The sequence below is a fragment of the Parasteatoda tepidariorum genome, chromosome 6 (assembly GCF_043381705.1).
Source record: "Parasteatoda tepidariorum isolate YZ-2023 chromosome 6, CAS_Ptep_4.0, whole genome shotgun sequence".
Lineage (NCBI taxonomy): Eukaryota > Metazoa > Arthropoda > Arachnida > Araneae > Theridiidae > Parasteatoda > Parasteatoda tepidariorum.
Genome location: NC_092209.1, coordinates 38,552,219 through 38,574,933, shown reverse-complemented (window position 1 = coordinate 38,574,933; position 22,715 = coordinate 38,552,219). Strand labels below are relative to the sequence as shown.

At 29.2% G+C, this 22,715-nt stretch overlaps 2 protein-coding genes across 2 annotated transcripts; one reads left to right on the top strand and one right to left on the bottom strand.

Moving 5' to 3' along the window:
- Positions 1–494: 494 nt before the first annotated feature.
- LOC107449031 (cytochrome P450 2J6-like) lies at positions 495–16,743 on the bottom strand. The gene is made up of 8 exons (XM_016064429.4): positions 16,183–16,743; positions 12,650–12,774; positions 10,926–11,035; positions 7,570–7,868; positions 5,527–5,645; positions 4,509–4,764; positions 1,971–2,158; positions 495–1,658 (listed from the first exon to the last, which is right to left on the bottom strand). The coding sequence occupies exons 1-8, from the start codon at positions 16,407–16,409 to the stop codon at positions 1,474–1,476; spliced, it is 1,509 nt and encodes a 502-aa protein (XP_015919915.1). The 5' UTR covers positions 16,410–16,743; the 3' UTR covers positions 495–1,473.
- Positions 16,744–18,023: 1,280 nt separating this feature from the next.
- LOC122270721 (uncharacterized) lies at positions 18,024–18,395 on the top strand. Its single transcript, XM_043049196.1, has one exon. It carries the CDS (start codon positions 18,024–18,026, stop codon positions 18,393–18,395), a length of 372 nt encoding a protein of 123 aa, XP_042905130.1.
- The last annotated feature ends 4,320 nt before the right edge of the window (positions 18,396–22,715 follow it).

The following is a 22,715-nucleotide window of genomic DNA, read 5'->3' as shown; positions in this document are numbered from 1 at the left end:
TAGAAGATAAGAATATTATAATATTTTTCAAATAAATATGTATTAAGCAAGCATTATAAATATCAAGAGAGTGTTATACTTCGAACCAACTTTTTCATTTTTCAGATACAAGATACAATTCTGTTTTTGTTCACAATTTGTCATAATATGCTTTAATTTATTGTCATTTATTAAGTTTTACATCTTTATCAAGTGATTATACAATACCATCTCATAAAAAAGAGCAGTTTTACACTTGTCAGACTTTGGTATGAGCTTTTGATATTCAAATATGAGCTTCGTGGTAGACATGATTTACTTAATTCCATTTTAACTTTTAAAAAAATATGCAAATTGAAATTGCCAGATGAGTTTTGAATACATGTTTATAATATAATTTCATTTGTGGGTTTTTACTACTATCATATATTTCAAATATGTAGTTTGTGTTTAATGATTTGCAAATAAATGATTATTCGGATCCTCGTTAGAAAGATATAATTACTATGGTAATATGTTCTTTAAAACGTTTACACTTTATTTATTAATTACTGTAAAATTATACATAACAGAAAGTGGTAATATCAGTGGAAAGAATTAGAAGAATCTGTCATTGACGTTTGATACTTTTCACGCTATCCTAACGAGCTTTTTAAATTTTCCTGACAATTTATTACAAATTTTTGTGTATGTCTTTTTTTAAAAATTTTAATTGAAGTATTCCTGAACTATTGATATAATTACGCTTCAGATGTGCTTAAAAAATAAATATTTTAACATAAAAAAATATTGTTTCTTTTTTCTTCTTTTTACTCATTAAATCTAAGTACGTGTAACATTCAAAATTTTTTGCTGCAATTTATAAAATGATTGTTTTAACAAATTAAAAACTGAAAAATTCAAGTTACTGTAATGAAGCGCTTTTTAATTCAAAAATTGTCCCTTATTACAAATAGGTATAAAATTATTTTTAACTAAAAATTATTCGATATAACTTAAAACAAAATGAAAAATTTCAAATGAACGGGAATGTTATGAAAATAGGATCGTCTAATTATGTATCATTCATATTGGAAGATTGAACAAAATCAAATTTAAATAACTAAATTAAAATAATCTGTAAACAACTTCAAATAATGTAAAAAAAGTTTTAAAAAAAGGGGGTTGCAATTTTTTCCCCTGAAGTATGAATACATTTCTTTGTCTTTTACAACATATAATATTTTACCAAGTAAAATTCACACAATTTGAAGTACTAAAACATTTAAAGATGCATAATGACATGATAATAGATGTTTGAGGTAATTATTTGTTTATAGCATTTCACGACTATCACAAACGTCATAAAAGAACAGTTCATCAAGCAACGCGAATTTAAAAAAATCCAAATTTTAAAAAAAATAATAAAAAAACAGGAAAAGCACAATCAAAATTTTTCCATTTTCGTTTCAATTGTCACCAGATTATAATGAAGTATGGAGGCATTTTTTTTTTTTAAGATTGATTTCTGCTCAAAAATCTAATCTTAAAATCTTCTGGTCTTAGTGATAATGCAAAATGTGAGTTAAAGGTGGGTTTATAACCTTCGGGAAAAGCAGCATTAAACCTTTGCAAAATTGTCGCAAAATAGAGAAAAATCTCCATGTAAGCCATGGTTTCTCCTGGACAGGATCTTTTACCTGAAAGTTTATAGAAAAAATTATAATACTGTATAACATTAAATGAACTATAATTTCAAAAACTACGCAATGGTTTTTCTAAACATTTTTCATAATATATTTTGCTGCCAATACCTTGAAAAGTAGATATTTTCACAATTTTTTTTCTGAATTCGTAAAATCTCAAAATTAAAATAGTTTTAACACACATCTTGTAAGGTGCTTAAATACTTTGTCAATTTTTTTAATTATTAAAAGAATATTTCGTAGAATCATGGAAATTATTGAATTGGTTTTTCGAAAAGCATTTAAAAATAAAATTAATAAACTTACCCATGGAAAAAGGCATGTAGTTCGGAGGCTTAACAACAGATTTTCCATCTTCTGATATAAATCTTTCTGGTTTAAAGCTGTTAGGATCTTCCCAATATCTAGTATCATGATGAACGGCCCAAAAATTAGCCAAAATAGCAGTATTACGAGGTATGAAATAATCTTTCAGAGTAGCATCCACTGTAGTGCTATAAATAAATAAAATAAAAAAATTTGATCTGAAACATACGTTTACCCTAAATAATGAAACTAAAAAACCCACCTAGATACCAAATAGAGAACTCAAATAAAATTATATAGGTTTTCTGATTTGCTGAAAAACGCTTTCTCAAAATTGAGAAAAAAATTTCAAAACAGTTCCGAAACAAGTAATAGTGAGAAATGATTGTTGTCTGCAGGCGGAATTCGAACCAAAGATCTCCAGGATCATTGTAGGGTGCTTTAAACACCATAGCAACACTCTCCAGTCCAGGAGAGTAGGGAAGTTTTATAGACTGACACATCATGGATATACTTATTGTCAAATTCTATGGTACAATGAGCTACAATTTGGAAAATATGGTTCCAATAATTTAGTCAGAATATTTGTAATTTTAATTTCATTTTTTTGCTTATTTCGCTACATCTTAAAAACTTTTAAGCGAGTCGAATGTATGTTATGATGCATCATTGCGACTAGCAATATATTAAGCTTCCTAACTCTCTCGGGTCTGGGGTGTACAACTATTGTGGTTAGAGCATCCTAATACGAGCCCAGAGGTTCTTCTTTCTAAATCCTCCTACCAGTCAACGTACATCTCTCACATATTTGTCCCTCTACACAATTTGCTGGAAAATGAGTAGGGGAGAGTCGGGTAGCACCGTCCACTTAAGGAATATTGCTTATATTTCTGTACAATATTGAGTAATAATCAATATTTTTGTATGTTTCTATTGTTTTTCCATCCAATTAAATAATGCAAAAAGAATAAACCAAAAAAAGAATACTTTAACTTAAAAAAATAGAAATTAAAAAAAAACATGTTTTTCAGCTCTTTTCAAAATGTGTCGGGTAGCCCCGCCCAGTTACAAAAATTAGGTTTTTTGACTGTTTTTTCAGGTGTAAATGAAAGTGACCAATGTATTGACAATAGATAAACCTCATTTATCATTTTTATCACAAAATTATTTTATTTATTACATATTTATATACTTTTAGTGAATTCTATCATTTAATAACAATAATTTAATAACAACAATATTTGTTGTTAAAAATGCATATAACATTCAAATTTGAAGCAATAAAATAATAAATCTTTGCAACCGTACATTTATCGACGAAATAAAATTGGGCGGTGATACCCGACATTCATGTGAGCGGTGCTACCCGAAATCCAATTTTTTTGTAAATTTGTAATTACTCGAACATTTTTTCACGTATAAACTTCTTTCTTCGTGCAAATTAAACTTAAGACTACATACTTTAATGCTGTATGTATAGAAAAAATTTTTTTGGTATTAAAATGAAGTTTAATCGAAACATTCAACCAATTTTTCTTAATTTCATGACTACTGTATTCAACATATTTTCAAAACTATGGTTTACCATGTTAACAGCTGCGTAAATACTTGAAATTTTGAAAATAATCTTCTTTTAATATAACAATTAATGTCCGATGGCTCATTGACTTGAAAAAATATTCTATACATATGAAATTGACTGTGGGTGGGGCTACCCGAATCTCCCCTATATCTTGTTTCAATTTTTAATACGTGGGACTTCAAATGACACTATTATGTGTTTCAGAGCTATTTTACAAATTTTATCTCAATTTTAAGAAATGCAGTCGCACAGTATAGTTTCAGTTGTGTGTTTCAATTGTAGTTTCGATTATAATTTCAACAGTATTGTTTCACAGTGCATTTTCTAAATTTTCATATTGTATCAAAATTTATTAAATAAATAACGTAAGTTAAAATTTTAAGTTCTGAGCCTGGATCTTAAGCAACAAATTATTTAAAAAAGAAAAATTCTTATAAAACATTAAATAATAGATTAAATACCACTTTAAAAATAATTGAGCGTAGATAAATTCTTCATAATTATGGAATGGTATAAAATCAACAGTATTATTTGTATGAAAAGTGTCCTGAAACTGAGTACAGTTCAAAAAATAAGTATTATAATGAACAATTAGCGAAAAAAGCGATAAACGATATATTTTTAGTGAAAGCTATTGTAATTTTTGTCCAAGTTTTAAAATTAGTTACAAAAGTTGTTATAATATCAATGAGGAGTCCTTATAAAGTTTGTTTCGAAATTTAAAGATTGTTCCGTATTTAGTTCAATCGTTGAAGTGTGGAAAAGATTGTGTCTCAAAGGCAGCAAAGTATATTTCGTGAAAATTTAATTTAAAACTGAAAGACTAAATTCCTTCTTCTTAATATATAATGAAAAGTACATTTTACTACACACATAGAAGAAGCACGTTCTGTTAATTTGTATAAAAATTTTAAGAAAGCTATTGTTTGAAAAATTTTAAAAATACAGATACTTACTAATGTAAGAAGTTCAATGGAGCAATTGTTATAAAACGTAAGACTTCTAAGATGGTTGCATGTGTGAATGGCATTGATTTCTGATCCAATAATTCTGCCATCCTATCAGGTCCTATGACATCCATTATTTCTTTCTGCACCTTTTTCTGAAGTTGTGGATAAGCTGCCATGATGTAGACACACCACAAAACAGAAGTAAACACTGTTTCGCTTCCAGCTCCAAACATATCAGAAGCACTATCAGCTAGCGTATTTTCTGTCAGAAAATTAAAAATTAATATTTTTTTTTATAAATGAAATCAGAAATTTAAAACTGATATTAAAGAAGACCTCTGCTTTGGATGCTTAAGATTATGCTTGCATTGGAAAATACATTTATGGAAGGAACAATAAAAAACATTTGTGTTTATACTCTTAAATATTTGTACTTATTCTTAACAAGACACTTTTCGGGCAGTGGTTGAAGATTTTAATTGACTAAATGGCAAATCTTAACTTTTTGGGGGCTTTTCAATTCATTTTTTCTGATTTACTTAAAAATTAACTTACATAGAACCTTTTCGGCCTGCGTTTGAAGTTTTTGATAAATTAAATGTTAATCTTTAGCTTGTAAGAAAACCCTTTTTCATAATGTGCCTGGAAACTACATCATAAATACTCATGGAGTTTAAATTGTGTATAATTAATTGAATATGTATAAATCAAAGTACAAAAAGAATAAACATCAGACCCTCTAAAACAAAAACATTAGTTAAAATTTAAAAAAGATTTATTCCAATCAACAGGGAGTCAGTGAAAAATGAACAGTCTCTTTCTCATTCATTTGAAATTAACCTTGTATTTAAATACCACTCATGAAAAATGTCTCAAAATTGCTATACAATAGAATAGTAGCCATGTAGAAACAAAAAAATTTTGAAATATTTACATTCGTTTTCAAAGCAAAAAAAATCATTCCTCAAAAAAAGTCATTTTTCCTAAATTATTTGAGTATTTATAAACATATTAAAATTCCTACCATTAAATGTTGTTTTAGGATCCTTGTCCTTCCGGGATTTCATCTCGATTAGATATCTATCTACGTAATCTCGGATGTTTTCAGGATCAAGAGTTTTTTTATGTTCTTCTATCATCTTACTGTTTAAAACACAAAAATAATGTATTTTTTCTGATTTTAAAAATATTCCAAATTATAGAAATTTGAAAGTTCATCCCTTGTTCATTTAATATCATCTAAAATACAATTATACTGAAACATACTGAAGACAAATATTCTGGCAAAGTTACTGTACTGTATGGAAATAACATTTCTGGCAAAAAAACCATAATTGCATATATTTATATGTTACCGTTAAAGTATGAAATCCGTTATTTTATAGAATACCTAGTTATTCTATGAAATAACTGATCGTGTCCGTTAAAGTGTAAAACTCTCTTGTATTTCATGGTTTAACTAGTTATTTCATGGAATAACGATCTGCAGCCCCGTTAAAGTGTAAAATGATCTATATCATATATCTCGCACGACAAATACATTTACCTTCCATCCCTACTGCATTTATAAACTATTATGAATGTTTTTGTTTTAGAAATAATGTTCTTTGTAATTCCAAGTGTCATTTTAGTAACCCTTGTTGCAGCAAGTGATTTTATGGTACGTTTCCATAAAAACCATTTACACGCTGCATAAAATAGATAAATTGCTTCTTTTTCATTTTAATTGTCCATCATTAGTTTATTTATAGAATACCTAGTTATTTCATTTTAGATAAATTGCTTATTTTACACTTTAATTGTCTCTCATTAGTTAATTTATAGAATACCTAGTTATTTCATAGAATAACTAGTTAAAGTGTCAAATTAATAACATATTACACACTTTAACGGACACGATCAGTTATTTCATGGAATAACTAGGTATTNATATATATATATATATATATATATATATATATATATATATATATATATATATATATATATATATATATATATATATATATATATATATATATATATATATATATATATATATATATATATATATATATATATATATATATATATATATATATATATATATATATATATATATATATATATATATATATATATATATATATATATATATATATATATATATATATATATATATATATTAAAACATAAAGTTCAAAATTCTGATAAACAAACTTTTATATGAACAGTAACTTTTATGTAATATTGAAAATAGTGTAATGAAACCGTATATCTTCCAAAATAACAAAGTAAAATCTTATAGTACTCGAATTAAAATTGCATAATACTAAAAATATATAAAACTAAAATTCCGTAGTACCTAAGTAAAAGGAAATAATACGCGAAGATCACATTATTTATATGTTCCTAGCATGACTTGGTTTCTAAAAATCCTCTTTAAAAAAATTATCTCAGCTTTTCAAGATCTGTAAAGCGTTTCAAAGCATTCAATTATAAAACGACGCAACATTATATAGCTCTTAACTATGAGCAACCAAACTTAATTTTAGTTATTAAGTCCTATTCAATAAGATGGCGGATCTATGGAAAGGATGATGTGATCCAGTTAAAAAGCTGACTTTTCGAATGTATACTGGCAACCGGAAAAGGAGAAGACAAAACATAAAGATGGATAGATTCTGAGGAAAAAGATTTTAAAAACCATGGGCATCAATAGACGGAGAAACCTAGCATATGATCGTGCCAGATGAGAACGACTACTTGGTATGGCTCTGGTATGTACTGGACTCCCACGGAAGAAGTTCTTTCCTTTTCGGTCTTTCCTTTGTAATACTTTTGTACTTGTAAATTTACCAAAAGCCAATTTATTAACTGAATTAGCAACATATTTTCTATAATAGAGATCCAATCCTTTATGAATCGTCATGATTAATTAAGTCTTTTATTTAACGGAAATGTTTCGAATATTGTTTTAAGCTAAATTTAAAAGAATAAAACATTATCCACGGTATTTTTACTACTTAGTTTAAAATATATCCGATAATAAAGTATTAAGTTTGCCCTATATATAAATTAAACTCACCGGAAAAGCTTATGACTGCTTTTAAAGCCATTAGCAACAATTTGGTATTTAGAGTCTTTGGAAAAATAAAGGTGCTTCATCCAAGGAAAGAGGTGCAAAAAGCCGAGTTCCTGGATATGTTTGTTGATATCTTCTGCATTCTTGTCTAGCAGCTTTCTGTCGGGATGGTCATAATCATGCCGGACACCAAACACCAAAGCTGTAATGTTGTTAGACATGCTTGGAGCTAAAGGCTCTTTGAGGTCCATTGGTTTCCCACCATGGGATTTCACGACTTCTATAAAGGCATTTATTTCATCCTGGATATGATTGAACAAAGAATTCCATTAATATTAACGGTAAATTTCAAATTAATAAGTAACAGAGTTTTAAAAATATGAAAGTTGAAAAGTTGCAATCTATTTAATAGCCGATCATGGACCATTGTTTAAGTTTCTTATTTTCGTAAACTCTATGTTTTTTTTTTAAATTTATTTTTGGAAAATCTTTGAGAAATCATTTGACATAACTGTACTCTTAAAAAAAAAAGTGGAAATTAAAGAAGTGGAAATTAAAGACAAGCTGTATAATATCAGTAATTTTCATATTCCATTTAATTTTGCACAACTGGTTGTGCAAAATTACTTACAATTAGACTAGTAAAAATGTACTTTCATTTTTGTTTCAACTGATAGAAAGCAATTTTCTAATAGCTAAAAAACTCTTTCAACATAAACTGCTCAAAAAACGAAAATATTTTTTAAATATATAAGTGCAAGAAATCATAAAATATTAAGTTTCCTTTCAAGAAATATAAATTCCAGATTTGTCTTGAAAAAATTTGGCAGGAAACTCTGCACTGAAATTATAAAATGCTCTAGATTGTTCTGATTCTGATCAACTATGACCTTGTATTTTACGTGTTTCTAAAGATACGACGGTAACTTACTGATACGGATAACGGCGGTAACGTGCGGATAAAGATACGGAGTAAATAAAAATGATGAAATTATGTGCAAAAATGAAATTAGGATTATTAAAATTATTTTTAACACCCCCATCAGCTTCTGCTCCTTCACGAGAAAAGAAGCTTCTTAAATAACGTTAGAGAAACATTAAACCATCAAAAATAAGCGAAGGTGTATCTGGGAAAAGACAAATCAGGGAATGAGCGTAATAATAAATGAGAAAACCAGAGCAGATTTGCGTAATCAGTAAATTTTGTTAAATTACGCATTTAAAATTTGACATAGTGATAGTTTGAAACACGATTAAGTTTACTGTCGACATAAGAACATTCTATACCAGGGCTGTCCAACTGCAAAGAGCCCACGGGCCAGAATTCCGGTCACTGATCACCTGGCGGGCCACAGTTTGAAAAAGTTGAACAATAACCTCTTACCTCTTATACAATAACAATTAATAGTTGAATTATTAATTATAAAACAATGGAACAGAAGGATTATAAAACAATTTGCTTACATTTTAATGGGAAAACTGAGACCGATCAGCCTGAATAAGAAGTTGGCGTGCCGCCAGTTGGATGGCCCTGCTCTATACCAAATCACTTGAATGGGGTGCACGAAAATGACCTTACTCTTATAATTCTCATTAATGCAATTAAAATTGATTGCAGATGATTCTTTTACTTAAGAAATAATATCCAAGACTTCAAATAGATTACAGTTCTATTTAATCATAAATGAGTGTCGCTGAGAGATTATATATTTCAGCAATTATTTATCCTTGTTTGTTAAAGCATGCTAACTCAATCAATGAGGGTAGTTCTTGAGGCATGCAGAAATAACATCACCGAATTATATATTTAAATGCTATTTGAAAGCACGTGTTTATTATAAATTGCCTATAGCCACGCTTTTGAAACATGTTTCGCTATAGCATTCCTTTTGGTGACAAAGTATATTACCTACAATTAACATTTCCTTAGATGAGATGAAACTCTAAAACGTATAAAGGCTAATTTCAAAATGTGAAGTCACAGGGAAGTATCTAATATAAATAATTCTCTTACGTGGCTCCCAAATTTTGGCTGCATTTCTTTTCCGCCGGTGGCAACGTTTGCTTTGTTTTGTTTACGTTACTATTTCTCTTACACGGCGAATCGACCAGTGATCGCCGCTAAAAATGTCACATGCCAAATCTAGCTGAGGTGGCTCAACATATAGCGCTTTTAAAAACGGAAACTGAAATAACCAGAGAGCATCAGCCGCGGCAATCTCATACTATTAAGCTAGGCAGAAATGAGTAGTCTTTGTCGATGGATCTCTATTTTAGTATTTTGTCGAAAGCGCTTTTTTCACGAATTTATTCATTACGAATTTATTTGACGATTTTTGATTTATATCACGAATTATACCATAGCACATTTCTAATAGGTTTAACGAATTACATGTCATTTATTTGAATTCAAATTTATTTTAATGACTTAGTATTTACTGAAAAGATGTAATTTTTTAAAAAAAAAAGTTTTTATATGGATTTGAATGATTGTTTTGAATTCTTAGAATTTGTGCATTTGCAATATACCTAAGTTAGTAGCGAGTGAAGCGAGCTTGGTCTGCGAAGCAAACCATATAAGATTGCGTAGCAATTTTCGGGGGTTGGCAAGCGTTAGCGATCAGGGGGCGCAGCCCACTAGTAAAAAATAATTATAAAAAATGAGGAAATTGTATACTAAGTGCCAATTCCGCAACATAATTTGTTACAAAGTTAAAAAAGAAATTGATTAGCACCGTGATGCTAAGACCGCTAAAAATGATTTCAAAAATGTCCCTTTAAATATTATCTTCGAGAAATTAAATTATTGTCACAAATCTTGACTTTTCGAGTTAATATTGCAAAATCTTTGTGTAATCAGATGGATAATTACTCATCTAAAATGTGTTTTAATAAATATAGTAATATTAAGTTACCGTTAAAGGCAAAAAAAAATTTACTTTCTAATTTCTAGTTCAGCAGAGAAAGTAATAAAATGACTAGAATGACTGTCCGGCTACCACAAGAACGTCTTCCGACACCATACTGATTTGCTATTGGTTACTATGTTTACGAAGATAATTAACTCGAAATAGGGGCGTGGAGTTAATCATTTTGCATTGGTTTAGGGTGGAGAAAGTCGTGTCACTTCTTTCATTCTCTTAAGTTAAAAATGTTTTTGCTCTTGTTTTTAAACTCAGAATTTCTATCGAGAGGAGTTCTCATGATAACTAGACAGTACTTGTCTCAGATAATTGAATATTGTTTATGTAGGTCACTTAATCAGCAATGTGCATTTTATTTTATTTATTATGCAACATCGTATTAAACATCTAGTATACTATAAATCAATTTTGGTACTTTGAAGTTGGCATACAAACTTTTACATGATCTTCTATTTTTGATTTTCCTAATCCCAAATCCTTCATAGATTGCACAACAAACTTTCTCTGTTCCTGCCACACATGAATAGGACTTGTGAAGAATGGACCTTAATTTTTTTAAAAAACAACATAGTATTTAGTATTTTAGAGTATTTAATATAATTTATCGTTTCTTAATAATAATCACCATCCTTGTTATTTATTTTAGAAACCTTCTAGAAAATAAAGTGAAAAAAAATTTAACACCAATATTAATATTTAAGCAAAAATAATTCCAAAGACAAATGAAAGTTTGGTCAAAACTACCAGAATATTGTATTTATGGCTCTTTGAGAACGCCAAAAATTTTGGTCATTTTTACCAGCGCACTCTTTGTAATGTTTTTGGTAAAATTAACAATAAAATATAGTTTTATAATGTGTGATAAGGCCGACCAGTCTGTGTAGGGGGCAGGGAACTGTCCTTGCATCAGAAAGGTTCTGGGTTCGAATCCCGGGCAAGGCATGGATGTTTCTTTCCCTCCTGTGTTCTATGTCCTTTCTCCTTTGTGTGTGAATGTGTGAATGTGACCCGCCCTATAAACGGGTTGTGGTAGTGTGACGTGGGCGACGCTGTTCCACCGCCGTGGCTTCGCCACAGGTGCCCACTGGGTAACGAAAAGAGAATTAGCAGTTCTGGCACTTTCTGTGGCCAATGGACAATAGCTCCAAGTGCCCGCCATTTAAAAAAAAAAATAAATAATGTGTGATAAAATTTGGTAAATGTGGTCAAATTTTGTAATTTTATAATTATACCTTAGACCATGGCATAAAAACTATTTCAGTTAAATTTATTTTTCGGTTTTGTATTTTTTGCTAAAAGTGTGGTAATAAGAACCATAATTTTAAAAACCAGAATTTCCTGTAAAAAGTTACCATATGAACGGAAAAATTACCAGATGAATCGCTTAACTACCGTATATAATTTTTTAAGCAGAATTATGTTGTTTTTTTTTCAACAGTGTAATTACCAAACAGCACAATAATTTTACCAGAATTTTGCTTTTTCCGTATTGGAATTACACATTTTACTACTGAAAAAAAAAAAACAATACTAAAACTTAAGCATATCTTAAAAAGTCAGTTTATTGGTTATGGAGGATCTGCAATTTCAAGACCAAAGGCACGTTGAAGGCAATGTGGCCACTTTCACTTTCCAGACAAGTTGGAACATCCGCTATCGAAATAACGAGCAAAAAACATCAAACATGTTGCATTTGCCAACTTGCTTGTGTAGGGGTTAGGGAACAGCCCTTGCAACAAAAAGGTTCCGGGTTCGAATCTCGGACAAGGCATGGATGTCCTCTGAAAGAGTGGCCAACAAATCTGCCCTTAGATCCCTGTATGATGCCCAAGTGGGTTTATTCATTGGGGAAAAAAATTTTGCAATATCGGAACAAACAGAAAGAAGGGGAACTGTGGTTAATTGAAGCAACTTCAAGTTTTATCAGACAATTAAACTGGTTTTTTATGATATTCAGAATCCTTTCTTCTTATAGTGTCTTGACTGATTTTGATTGCTTTTCTGATTTTCTCCAGAATAGATATTAATTTGCACCCCGTAATGTACTTTATTTTTGACAAGGATTCTAAAAATATATATCAAGGGCTGTGATTAGGGAACACTCAATCTATCTCCCAACAATATGTTTGTTTAGCATTATTGTGCAAATTTATATTTACTTTCTTTCTTAAAAGGTGTTAATGGACCGTATGGTGGCCGATTGAGGAATTCTGGTTTTAACAAGGCTTCTTTTATGGCATCAGCACTATTTAATATAACCCATCTTTCGGTGCCCATACTAATACTGAAAAAAAATTTGAAACATGAATTGTAAACATAAATTACATATTTAGTTGATTATTCAAATGTTTTATTAATATGCTTTGAATATTTTGAAATGTAACGTCTATTGACTTTTGCGGAATAAAAATATAACTAACAGTCCTCTAAAATATTTTTACGCTATAAATGATCTCAGCAAATTAACATAAATTTATATTAATAAATTTGAAAAATCAAGTAAATTATTTTGTTTCGTGTTATAAGAATAGGATATTCTATAAACATGAAACAAGTCGGACATTTCTGAAAATTTTGTAAAAAGAAAATAAAGATTTTTACATGAACATTTTTTCTTGAAATAAAATTATAATGAAAGTGATTGCAACAAGAAGACAATCACTTGCATGAGTCTTTTAAAATTGAAAGAACTATTCAAGAAAAGTCAAACTTTATTTCAAATGTTTTATTAATATGCTATGAATATTTTGACATGTAACGTCTATTGAATTTTGTGGAATAAAAATATAACTTACAGTCCTTTAAAATGCTTTACGCTATAAATAATCTCAGCAAATTAGCATAAATTTATATCAATAAATTTTAAAAATCATGTAAATTATTTTGTTTCATGTTATAGGATATTTTAAAAACATAAAACAAGTTGGACATTTCTGAAAATTTTGTAAAAAGAAAATAACATTTTTTACATGACCATTTTTGTTCTGAAATAAAATTATAATGAAAGTGATTGTAACAAGAATAATTATAGCTTTTAGAGTGTGAAATGCAAATTTTACATGCAAGATTATACATCAAAATTTCAATTAAGGAGAAATTCTGTCCACAGCGTGCTGACAGATGTAAGCAACTGCGGATAAACCTAACATTTTAAAAGACTCATAAAAGATAAATGTTAAAGATTTAAAATAAAATTTGACATTTATTCAGTATAAAGTATTATTCAGCATTTATTCAGTATTTGACATTTATTCATAAATAAGTGCATTTTATTAATGCAATAATAATAAATATATTTACTAATCGAAATAATGCATTTTCTAATAGCAAAAAAATAGATTGGTTTCGGAAAAGTCTACTTTCCTTAAAGTTTCTCTTTCCTACAATCTTAAAACAATTATTTAAGAAAAAAATGTTATTTTAATTCTTCATCAGATGGTGAAAAACTATATTTGTATCGAAACAAAAATGCTGAATAAAACTTAGCCATATTTGTTCGTTGTTTTGAATTATGCTGAAACTGATGAGATCATTTTCATGTTCGTTTTAATTTTACAGCAATATTCCTAAAAAAAACTACAAAAGATAAGTACAAAAAATTTGTTTTAAATATTTCAGTTATTTTACTTCAATTTTATATAGAAAATTCGAAAACTTTTTTTTAATTGTTTTAAATGCATCCGTAAATTACCACTGAAATTTATAATCACATTGTTAATTATGGGTAAAGTAAACTAAGTAAGCTAAGCATCATATTATTAAAGTATACTAAGCATCACTGCTGTCAATAATAATTTGAAATTTTTTTATAATCCTCTGATGCATATATTTAACTATTGAAGTTATAACATTGAAGCATATAATTTTCAGTTATATAACATTAAGAAATACCATTTTTGAAATTTTTAAACTTAAATTTTTTTCCCAAATGTTTCATGGAATTGTCGCAAGCATTTTAGTAAACTAATAATTTTATACAACAGATCAAAGTTATCAAAAAAGTACATTAAAAATATAGTTATAGCATTGAAAAGAAATAAGAATTAGCTTTAAAAAAATCTTATGTAATAAATTTTCTTCGATGTAATTTGTCACAGTTGAAAAAGTACTGTTGGTTGAGCATTAAATATTTTAAGAAGTTTTAACTAACTTAAGAAGTATTACTTTAAATCAAGGATTGCTTTTTGAAAAGTTTTTTTAATGTTTCATTATCTGAAATCAAAAAATTTTCAAAAAAATTAAAAAAGTATTTATAAATTTAAAAAAAAATTTTTTTTTTAAATTTATTTTTTTGAAAAAAATATCCTTATTTTTAATAACATCAGATTTATTTTCTATGTTTTTTTTTTATCATTTTCCTTATCAATGCGAATTATTCATATTGTTTTAAGAAATACAAAACTAATTACATTTAAGAACAATTAATGTCTTATCAATATCGTAAATTATATATTTTAATTATGCTATGCCTTATGGACAATGGTTGCAAAGGCATACGTCTTATTTTTCATTATTTATAAAATATATTTTTCAATAAAATTTACAGAAAGATTACTAAATATCGCGCGTAATATTTCTACGATTATTATAATTTACTTTTTATTACATATTCCAGGTAAAAAAAATTCAAAAAATTCCTTTCATAAAGTGATAGTTTGCCTTACAAAAATAGTTTAAAGATACATATATTTTTCGAATGTAATTATGATACGATACAGTGGTTCAATAAAATAATGATGCTCTCATTTATTTTGTTGCTGTAACACATTTATATAAAAGCGACAAAAAAATACTACATTGTGCTAGGAATTTAATAATTTTGTTATCCCAAAAAAAACCTTTTTACGTCGATGACAATTTATAAATGTAAACTGAACTAATATTCTAACATATATATAATTGGGTATAATATGAAAAAAACACAACTACTTCGATTTAGTAGGAACAACATATGACGCAATGCTAAACGAATGGAATTTAGTTGTTGTTTATTTAGTTATTGTTATTAGTAGTTGTTGTTATTTGTTTTAGTTGTTGTTGTTTATTTAGTTGTATTTAGTTTCAATAACTTTTCTTTATAATGCAATAAAATCTGGCGAGCAGCTATTTAAACGATCGAACACTTCGTTTGTTTATTTGTGGCTTGAAGTTAGGCTCGCAGAAAATGCCGTTCATGGGTTAAATTTAGTAGGAACAACACAACCTGTGACGTAGGCTATATTATACCCAATTGAAAAAGAGAATAGATATTATTAAGTTACTGCTATGAAAGCTGTGAGCAACTGTAGATAAGTTAAACATATAAAAAATTGTGTCAAAACATTCATTTTGAGTACAAAGTAAAAAGAATAAATTTTTTCTTCATCCGTAATTTTAAATCGTGAGTAAAATATCTAAGTACAATTAAGCAAAAAACAACGCGAATCAAGTACAAATGAAAGTGCATAAATTTTTACTTTATTCACATTATTTTTTGCTTTAGTCTATATATCACAGAGAATACCCTATCCTTTGTTGGATATTCTAGTGTAAACACAACTTAGATACATATATGCTATAAAATTGACTTAAGGTAGCAATATAATAGCTCTAATAATATTTTAACAATGCAAAATAAAATATATATAAAAACTTTTTTGCAGTATTAATTTATCATAACTAAATGAGTAAAATATATAAGTATTTCATTAACCTGAATATGTCTCCATACTGTTTACTAATTTCAATAAACTTTAAATACGGCTTTTCCGTCAAAAATGGCGCATATCCAAATAAGGGTAATCCATAGGGTCCAGGTGGATATTTCTTGCCGTGTCTTCTAATAGCTGTGGTTATTAAATATACAACAGCGAGAACGATAACACCAATTATAATTTCACTCTTCAGGCCTAAATCTCCCGAGAGAATCTGTTTCAACATTTTCAAACTAAATAATCACCATTAAACAATTATTTTAAAATACTGAATTGAGCGAAGATATATCTATAACATATTAATAAGCAAGATGCAGTTATTGAAATTATCTTTTTTTCCCCACTCAATATATACACATTCGTTAGAGAATATGATGAACTATCTGCATTTTTTTTTTGCATGTTTTATCTCAGTTAAGTTGATTGTAATACTTATCGTAAAACCTTAAAGGCCTTGTTATTTCTACTTCACTCTAAGAAGAAGTTTCAAATGACCTTGAAGTCTGTCATCGTAATAAGTGATGCTCAAATTTTAGATTGCATCAGATAGGGTCAGTAAAAAACTCTTTAATGACCGAGCCGTATTTTTTAAACAATATTTTGCATTCTAATCTTAAAGTTTGTAAGTAAAAAAATAAAAAATGAAAACGTGTTGGGGGTGAAAAGTCAAACGTAAAAAAAAAAATAATAATAACAACAAGTACATAATAATAACATAACATAAACAATAAAACAAAAAAAATTGAGAAATTGTTGGAAAGGAGTCTATAAATTTGCTTTTTAGAAAATATTTCTAAGCGAATAAACACTTAATAATTCGCAATTAACATAGCAAAATTAATGCACACGCTTAAATACAAATAAAAGAAAAGATTATGACTAACAACCAAAAGCGCAATACATGCTGCCATTTATTAAAATAGTAATAACGCCACTTATTAAAAAATTACATCTCTTAAATAAATTTTGTGTAAAGAAATGCAAATAAAAATAAAAAAAATAGTGTAAATTAAAAACAAAAATAAAAAAATAATAAATGAAAACGCTGGGGACGAAAAGTTAAATGTGAAAGAACTAGATAAACCATGAATTTTTTTAAATTTAATCGAAAAATTATAGCAAAAATTTCTATAAATCAAAAAAGTATCGATAACTTTGCTTGGTTTCAAGTATTTCTAAGTGTATAAACATTTAATAATTCGTAATTAATATAGCAAAAAGAAAACACGCGTTTAAATACAAAAAATTTAAAAAAAATAGATTATGACTGACAACCAATTGTGCAATATATGCTCCATTTATTAAAATATCAATGACGCAACTTATTAAAAAAACTAAAAAGTTTATTTCTATGAGCTTACAATATATTTTTAGAATCGTCCTCAAAAATGGTGGTAGTCTTTAATAAGTTTATTGATGAGTATATCATAGATTTTAGCATGATATTTTGTTTATTACTAATAGATGTAATAAAATAAACGAAAACAATTATCGAAATATTAAATACTTCTTTTCATTGAAAAATATGAAAACTATGCAAAAGTTTGAAATGCAATTTAAAATGTCAAGGGAGTCAAAATATTAAAATTAAGAAACATTCCATAAAAAAGTATTCTTGTAATTGTATTTTCGGACTTATTAATTGAATAAAATATTTTTATTGAAGTGAAATATTATTACAGTTTAAATATACACTGAGTGGCCAAATTATTATGACCATCTCAGAGTTTTATGCAAATGAGTTATTGCGTCACAGCCTTGCCGCTAGAGGGCAAGATAACTATAACACGGGAATGCTGGACAAGTGAGTCATCAGTTATACTGTGTTTCTTGCTCAGATATGGGAAAGAAAAGTGATTTGACTGAATTTCAACGTGGAATGATTGTGGGTGCGAGATGTGTCGGAACGAGCATCAGCAAAACGGCTGCACTTGTGAAGTGTTCTAGAGTAGCAGTTGTTAATGTGTACAAAGAATGGACAATCAAGCAAAAAACCGGATCTCAATGTCAGACTTGTGGTCGTCACAGGGTACTGAATGCTCGATCAGAGAGAAGGCTGCCAGGGATGTGCAGCGCAACAGGAGAGCAACAGTGCGACAAATTGCAAGTGATCTTAATCAAGGAGCAACTGTTGAACGTCTCTGAACGTACTGTTCGACGCACATTGCGCCGTATAGGGTATGGAAGCAGACGACTGAAGGGGTGGTCATAATAATTTGGCCACTCAGTGTATATTTTTTTACCTTTATATATCCTCAATTAAAGATATTAATAAAAGACTTTAGCAGTTCCTTTAAAAAAATAAACAACGTTTAAAATTGTATCTTTTAGTGAGTATTTTTTATCTTAAGGATTTCTTTAAGGATTTTAAAATAGAAATTTAGTTGTTATATTAATAGATAAAAAGATTGTAGATTGAAGATTGTATATAGATAAAAGGTTGATCTCAGATTGTTGACAGATATAACTAGTCCTCTTAGTGTCTCATCTAATTTTAATCGTAAATATTAAGTTAAGAAATATTGAAAAAATATATTAAAAAATCATAAGTTCCTCTACTGTCGCTGTTTTTGAGTGTTCAATTTTAAGTTACATTTATATTGCTGTGCTGAAACTATCAAACTCAGAAACTTGAAATTTCGAAGGTATGAAAGAGAATGTGCTAGAAGTACGATGGAATTAAAGGAACCACATTCGATATTGGTTCAAGAATTATCAACTGTTAAGCTTAAAAAATAATACGCGTCCTATTTTGAAAGCTACAGAAATGCAACTAGAGTTGAAACTGAAGTCCTGAAAGGACCATCTTTGTTTATGAACTTTACACGAAATGTTTTCTTAATTCCAATTTATTCGGAAGTTATTACACGTTTAAAGAAACTGAGAAAACGCAGTTTTCAAGAGTCTGGTCGTAGACACGCGCAGAACATACGTTCTTGAATAGGCAATGCTAAATCTCTCCAATCTCCTCCACACCCTTTCCTCTTGAATATTTCTAAAATCGAGAGTTCTGTACAGGGGTGTTTTTTAAGGGAACATATTTTATGAGTAATCCTTATTCACAGAATGAAAGAGTAATTTTGCAGCATGCAGAAACTAGTCCCTTTTTTTTGCTTCATCGTTATATTTTTCTTTCAAAAGCTATTTCTGTTTTGATAAGTTGTTGGCTTCATAGTTTTAGACATCTCAGAAGTATTTTATCTCCAATGCCCTTTTATCCTTTCGTCAATTTAGGCATTTACAGGGCAGATTTGTTGGCCACTATTTCAGGGACACCATATCAGGGCCCAGTGACGTAGCGAGCTTAACTCGCACTCGGGGCACATTACCCTTTTAGCGCCCCCCATTCGAAAACCATATAATATTATATGTAAAATATACTCGCAAATTAATAAATAAATAAAGTAAAATAAATAAAGTCATAGACTCAAGCTAGGCTTTAAATTTGAGACAAAAAATGTACAGGGTAACAAAAAAATATAGGGATCATTTTTGAATGTTTTTATTTCCAAAATTTATTACATAAATTCAGCGATGTTTCTCAATATGTCGACCTCCGGCATAATAGATTTGTCTACAACGCTTCGGCCATGATTTTAAAGCCCGCAAAATGATTTCCTGGGGGATTTTCTTCACCTCTTCTCTAATAGCTCTTTGAAGGCCTCTCAATGTAGAAATTCTTCGCTTATTCAGTTTGTTTTTCAGATGTCCCCATAGGAAATAGTCGCATGGTGCAGCATCAGGACTGTTTGGAATCCATTGTTCTGGTCTCAGGAATTGCACTTGCTGATCTGTTAGGAATTTCTGGGTGACCTTAGATGCATGCGATGGGGCAGAGTCCTGATGGAACACAGCATCACCATTAGGGTACAATCTGCAGTAATCATCCTTAAGAAAGGGCTTTAATATCTTCTGTATATAATACTCAGAATTTATTTTGGCCCCAGGTTTCACAAACCGAGGTTTGGTCACACCATGGGCGGATATGCCCATCCAAACCATTACGCCTTTGGGATGAGGCACCGTGGTTGATGGTGTCAAGTCTCGCCTGTTCTGCCCACGGCTAAGATATTGAACTTTAGATTTAGCATTGGTATCAGATAGATAGATCCAAGCTTCATCAGTTGTAATGAACTTTCGCCATCTGTCCTTACGGAGAAGCTTGTAGAGGGGCCATGAACGTTGCCTCCTAATCTGCACCGATCTCTCACTTAAATGATGACATTTAGGTTTTTTATGGTATTTTTTCTTCAGCTTTTGTTTTAGTTGATAGATTACAACTTGCTGACTCACGTTAAGAGCTTTAGCCATGCTTGCCTGTGTTGGTGGATCAGGTTTTGATGTCATCTTATCAAGCTTCTGCAAATCTGATTTCTTCAATTTGCTTGGCCGTCCACTTCTTTTTGGTTTTGCATTATTTTGCATCGATCCGAGTTTTGAATTCTTGATGCGACTGATATGGCTGAGTGAAATCGCAATACCTTTCTTTTTAAAATGGGTTTGTATAATCCTGTGGCCCCATCGAAGTTCTAAAAAGGCTTATACTTGACCAATTAGCTTTTTGTCAAATTTCTTCAAAGGCATTTTTGTGACTTTATGAAATAGTATTGCAATTGAAAGTCTAATAGCAGAGCTTTAGATCGGTATGCTATATATGTAAAAAGGTTTTAACACTTTAGTGGTAGATAACCACAAAAGTGATCCCCATACTTTTTTTGTTACCCTGTAGTTGAGAGAACAAGACTAGATTTTGAAATGTATATGATCATCTAGAATTAGTTCAAAAGATACTTATTATTAATTTTACATATTTATAAAGAAATATTTTAAAAACACACAGTTTTAAAACAATAAAAAAGTAAATATTTATTATCTCTAAGGAGATACATATATTTAATAATCATCTGATTACAATACATTAATAAAACTAATTACTATGTCTAAATTTTCCGTGCTTTTGATGAAGCAAATGTATCAATAATATCATCAAAATTGATCATTTAAAATTTTTCTCTTTCCACACTTAAAAATGCTAGGTCACTTAGGCAATCTGTCAAAATTAATTTTAATTTGCTGAATGAACGTTCGCAGCTAGCAATTGATGCTGAGATAGTCAGGAGTATTTGAAGTGCCGCTCTCAGATTTGGAAAAACATCTTCTCCATTCGAGATTGATTATAAAAGTAAGAAATTCTAATGGAGTTTTAGGTTCATTTTCTTTTCTACTGCGGAGTAACATTTTGCTGTCACATATTTTGATAAAAAGTTCTATTACATTGAAATCTGTTTTATAAAATTCACCCAAATTTTTAAATTTTTTTTCCAAGGTCGTTATCAAAATATCCTTGTTTAATAAATTTTCAACGTCTAGTAGAAATCCAAAGTTGAAATTAAGGTCACTTAATCGTGTACACATTTCTTGCCAATTCTCCAGGCACGTATTGTTGTATCCATATCCCATTCTTCCCAAAGAGACTCCGCTTTTTCTATTGCTTCTTTACAGAGCTTGTCTCAAATTTCGGCTAGTTCAGTCGCTAATGATTCAAGATCATAGAACACTTCTCTAAAATTCATTCTAGCATCTTGCAATCTGAGCTGCACACGATCAATCCTTAAGATTTCATACCAGAAATGAACTAAAGTTATAAAACTAAAGGTTAGTATATTTTGCAACAGAATTGTAGCTTCACTTCTGTTGTCACTTGTAGTGGTAGTGTGCTCTGCTAATCTTTCTAATAATTCTTTTATTTTCTCTAGCCAGAGATGATAAGGCTAACCGCTTGTATTCTGGCGCTCCATCGCGTTTCAGATGTGTGACCTGCCATCACGGCAGCATTATCGTAACATTGTGATCTGCAGTTAATGAAATTCATCGTAATTTAATTTCTCTAAAATTGTATTTTCGATCGAGGCTGCATCTTTAGCATGTATTTCAATAAAACTCAAAAAAGAGTTTCTTTGATGGAAACTTTTTTATTGATAAAATCAGCATCTACATACCTAGCGACTTGGGACATTTGTTCTCGATGAGAGATATCAGAAGTTGAATCAAACAAAAGTCCATAATATTTATTTCTTTTGATATCGTTTATTAGTTGATTTCGAACTGTAGATGCCAGAAGATGAATGAATTCATTTTGAATCTGTGGTGGCAAATATGAGAACAAAAAATTTTTCCGTTAACAAATTTTTTCATACTCTATTCACTTAATAATGGAATCGTCGAGTAGATGTAGTAAGTAATCTTATTTGATTTATTACTTACCAAGAATGCCTTGAACTTGAAAGGTAGTAACATAGTGAAATATACAATATAATTTATGCTAGCGTTAAACTTATATATAACATTTAATATTTAATAACATTTCATTTTTATTCTAAGCAGAGCGCGATGACAAGGGCACAAAACTGAAAAATACACGCCCAAAATAACTTAAAAGTTACTATTTCGGGTATTTCACTAATTTATCGCGGGCTTCCACAACCTGTCGCAAATGTCATGGATATTGTCAGGGTCACGTGATGTAATAACA

Bases quoted from the DNA above. Each gene is read 5' to 3' on its own strand.
- LOC107449031 (XM_016064429.4), bottom strand. From the start codon at position 16,409: ATGTTGAAACAGATTCTCTCGGGAGATTTAGGCCTGAAGAGTGAAATT. The intron at 7,869-10,925 runs GTTTGTATGCCA...AATCATATCCAG, and splicing joins AAATAGAAGATCATGTAAAA to GATGAAATAAATGCCTTTAT. The intron at 2,159-4,508 runs GTAAGTATCTGT...ATTTATTTATAG, and splicing joins CCATTGAACTTCTTACATTA to CACTACAGTGGATGCTACTC.
- LOC122270721 (XM_043049196.1), top strand. From the start codon at position 18,024: ATGGGAAAGAAAAGTGATTTGACTGAATTTCAACGTGGAATGATTGTG.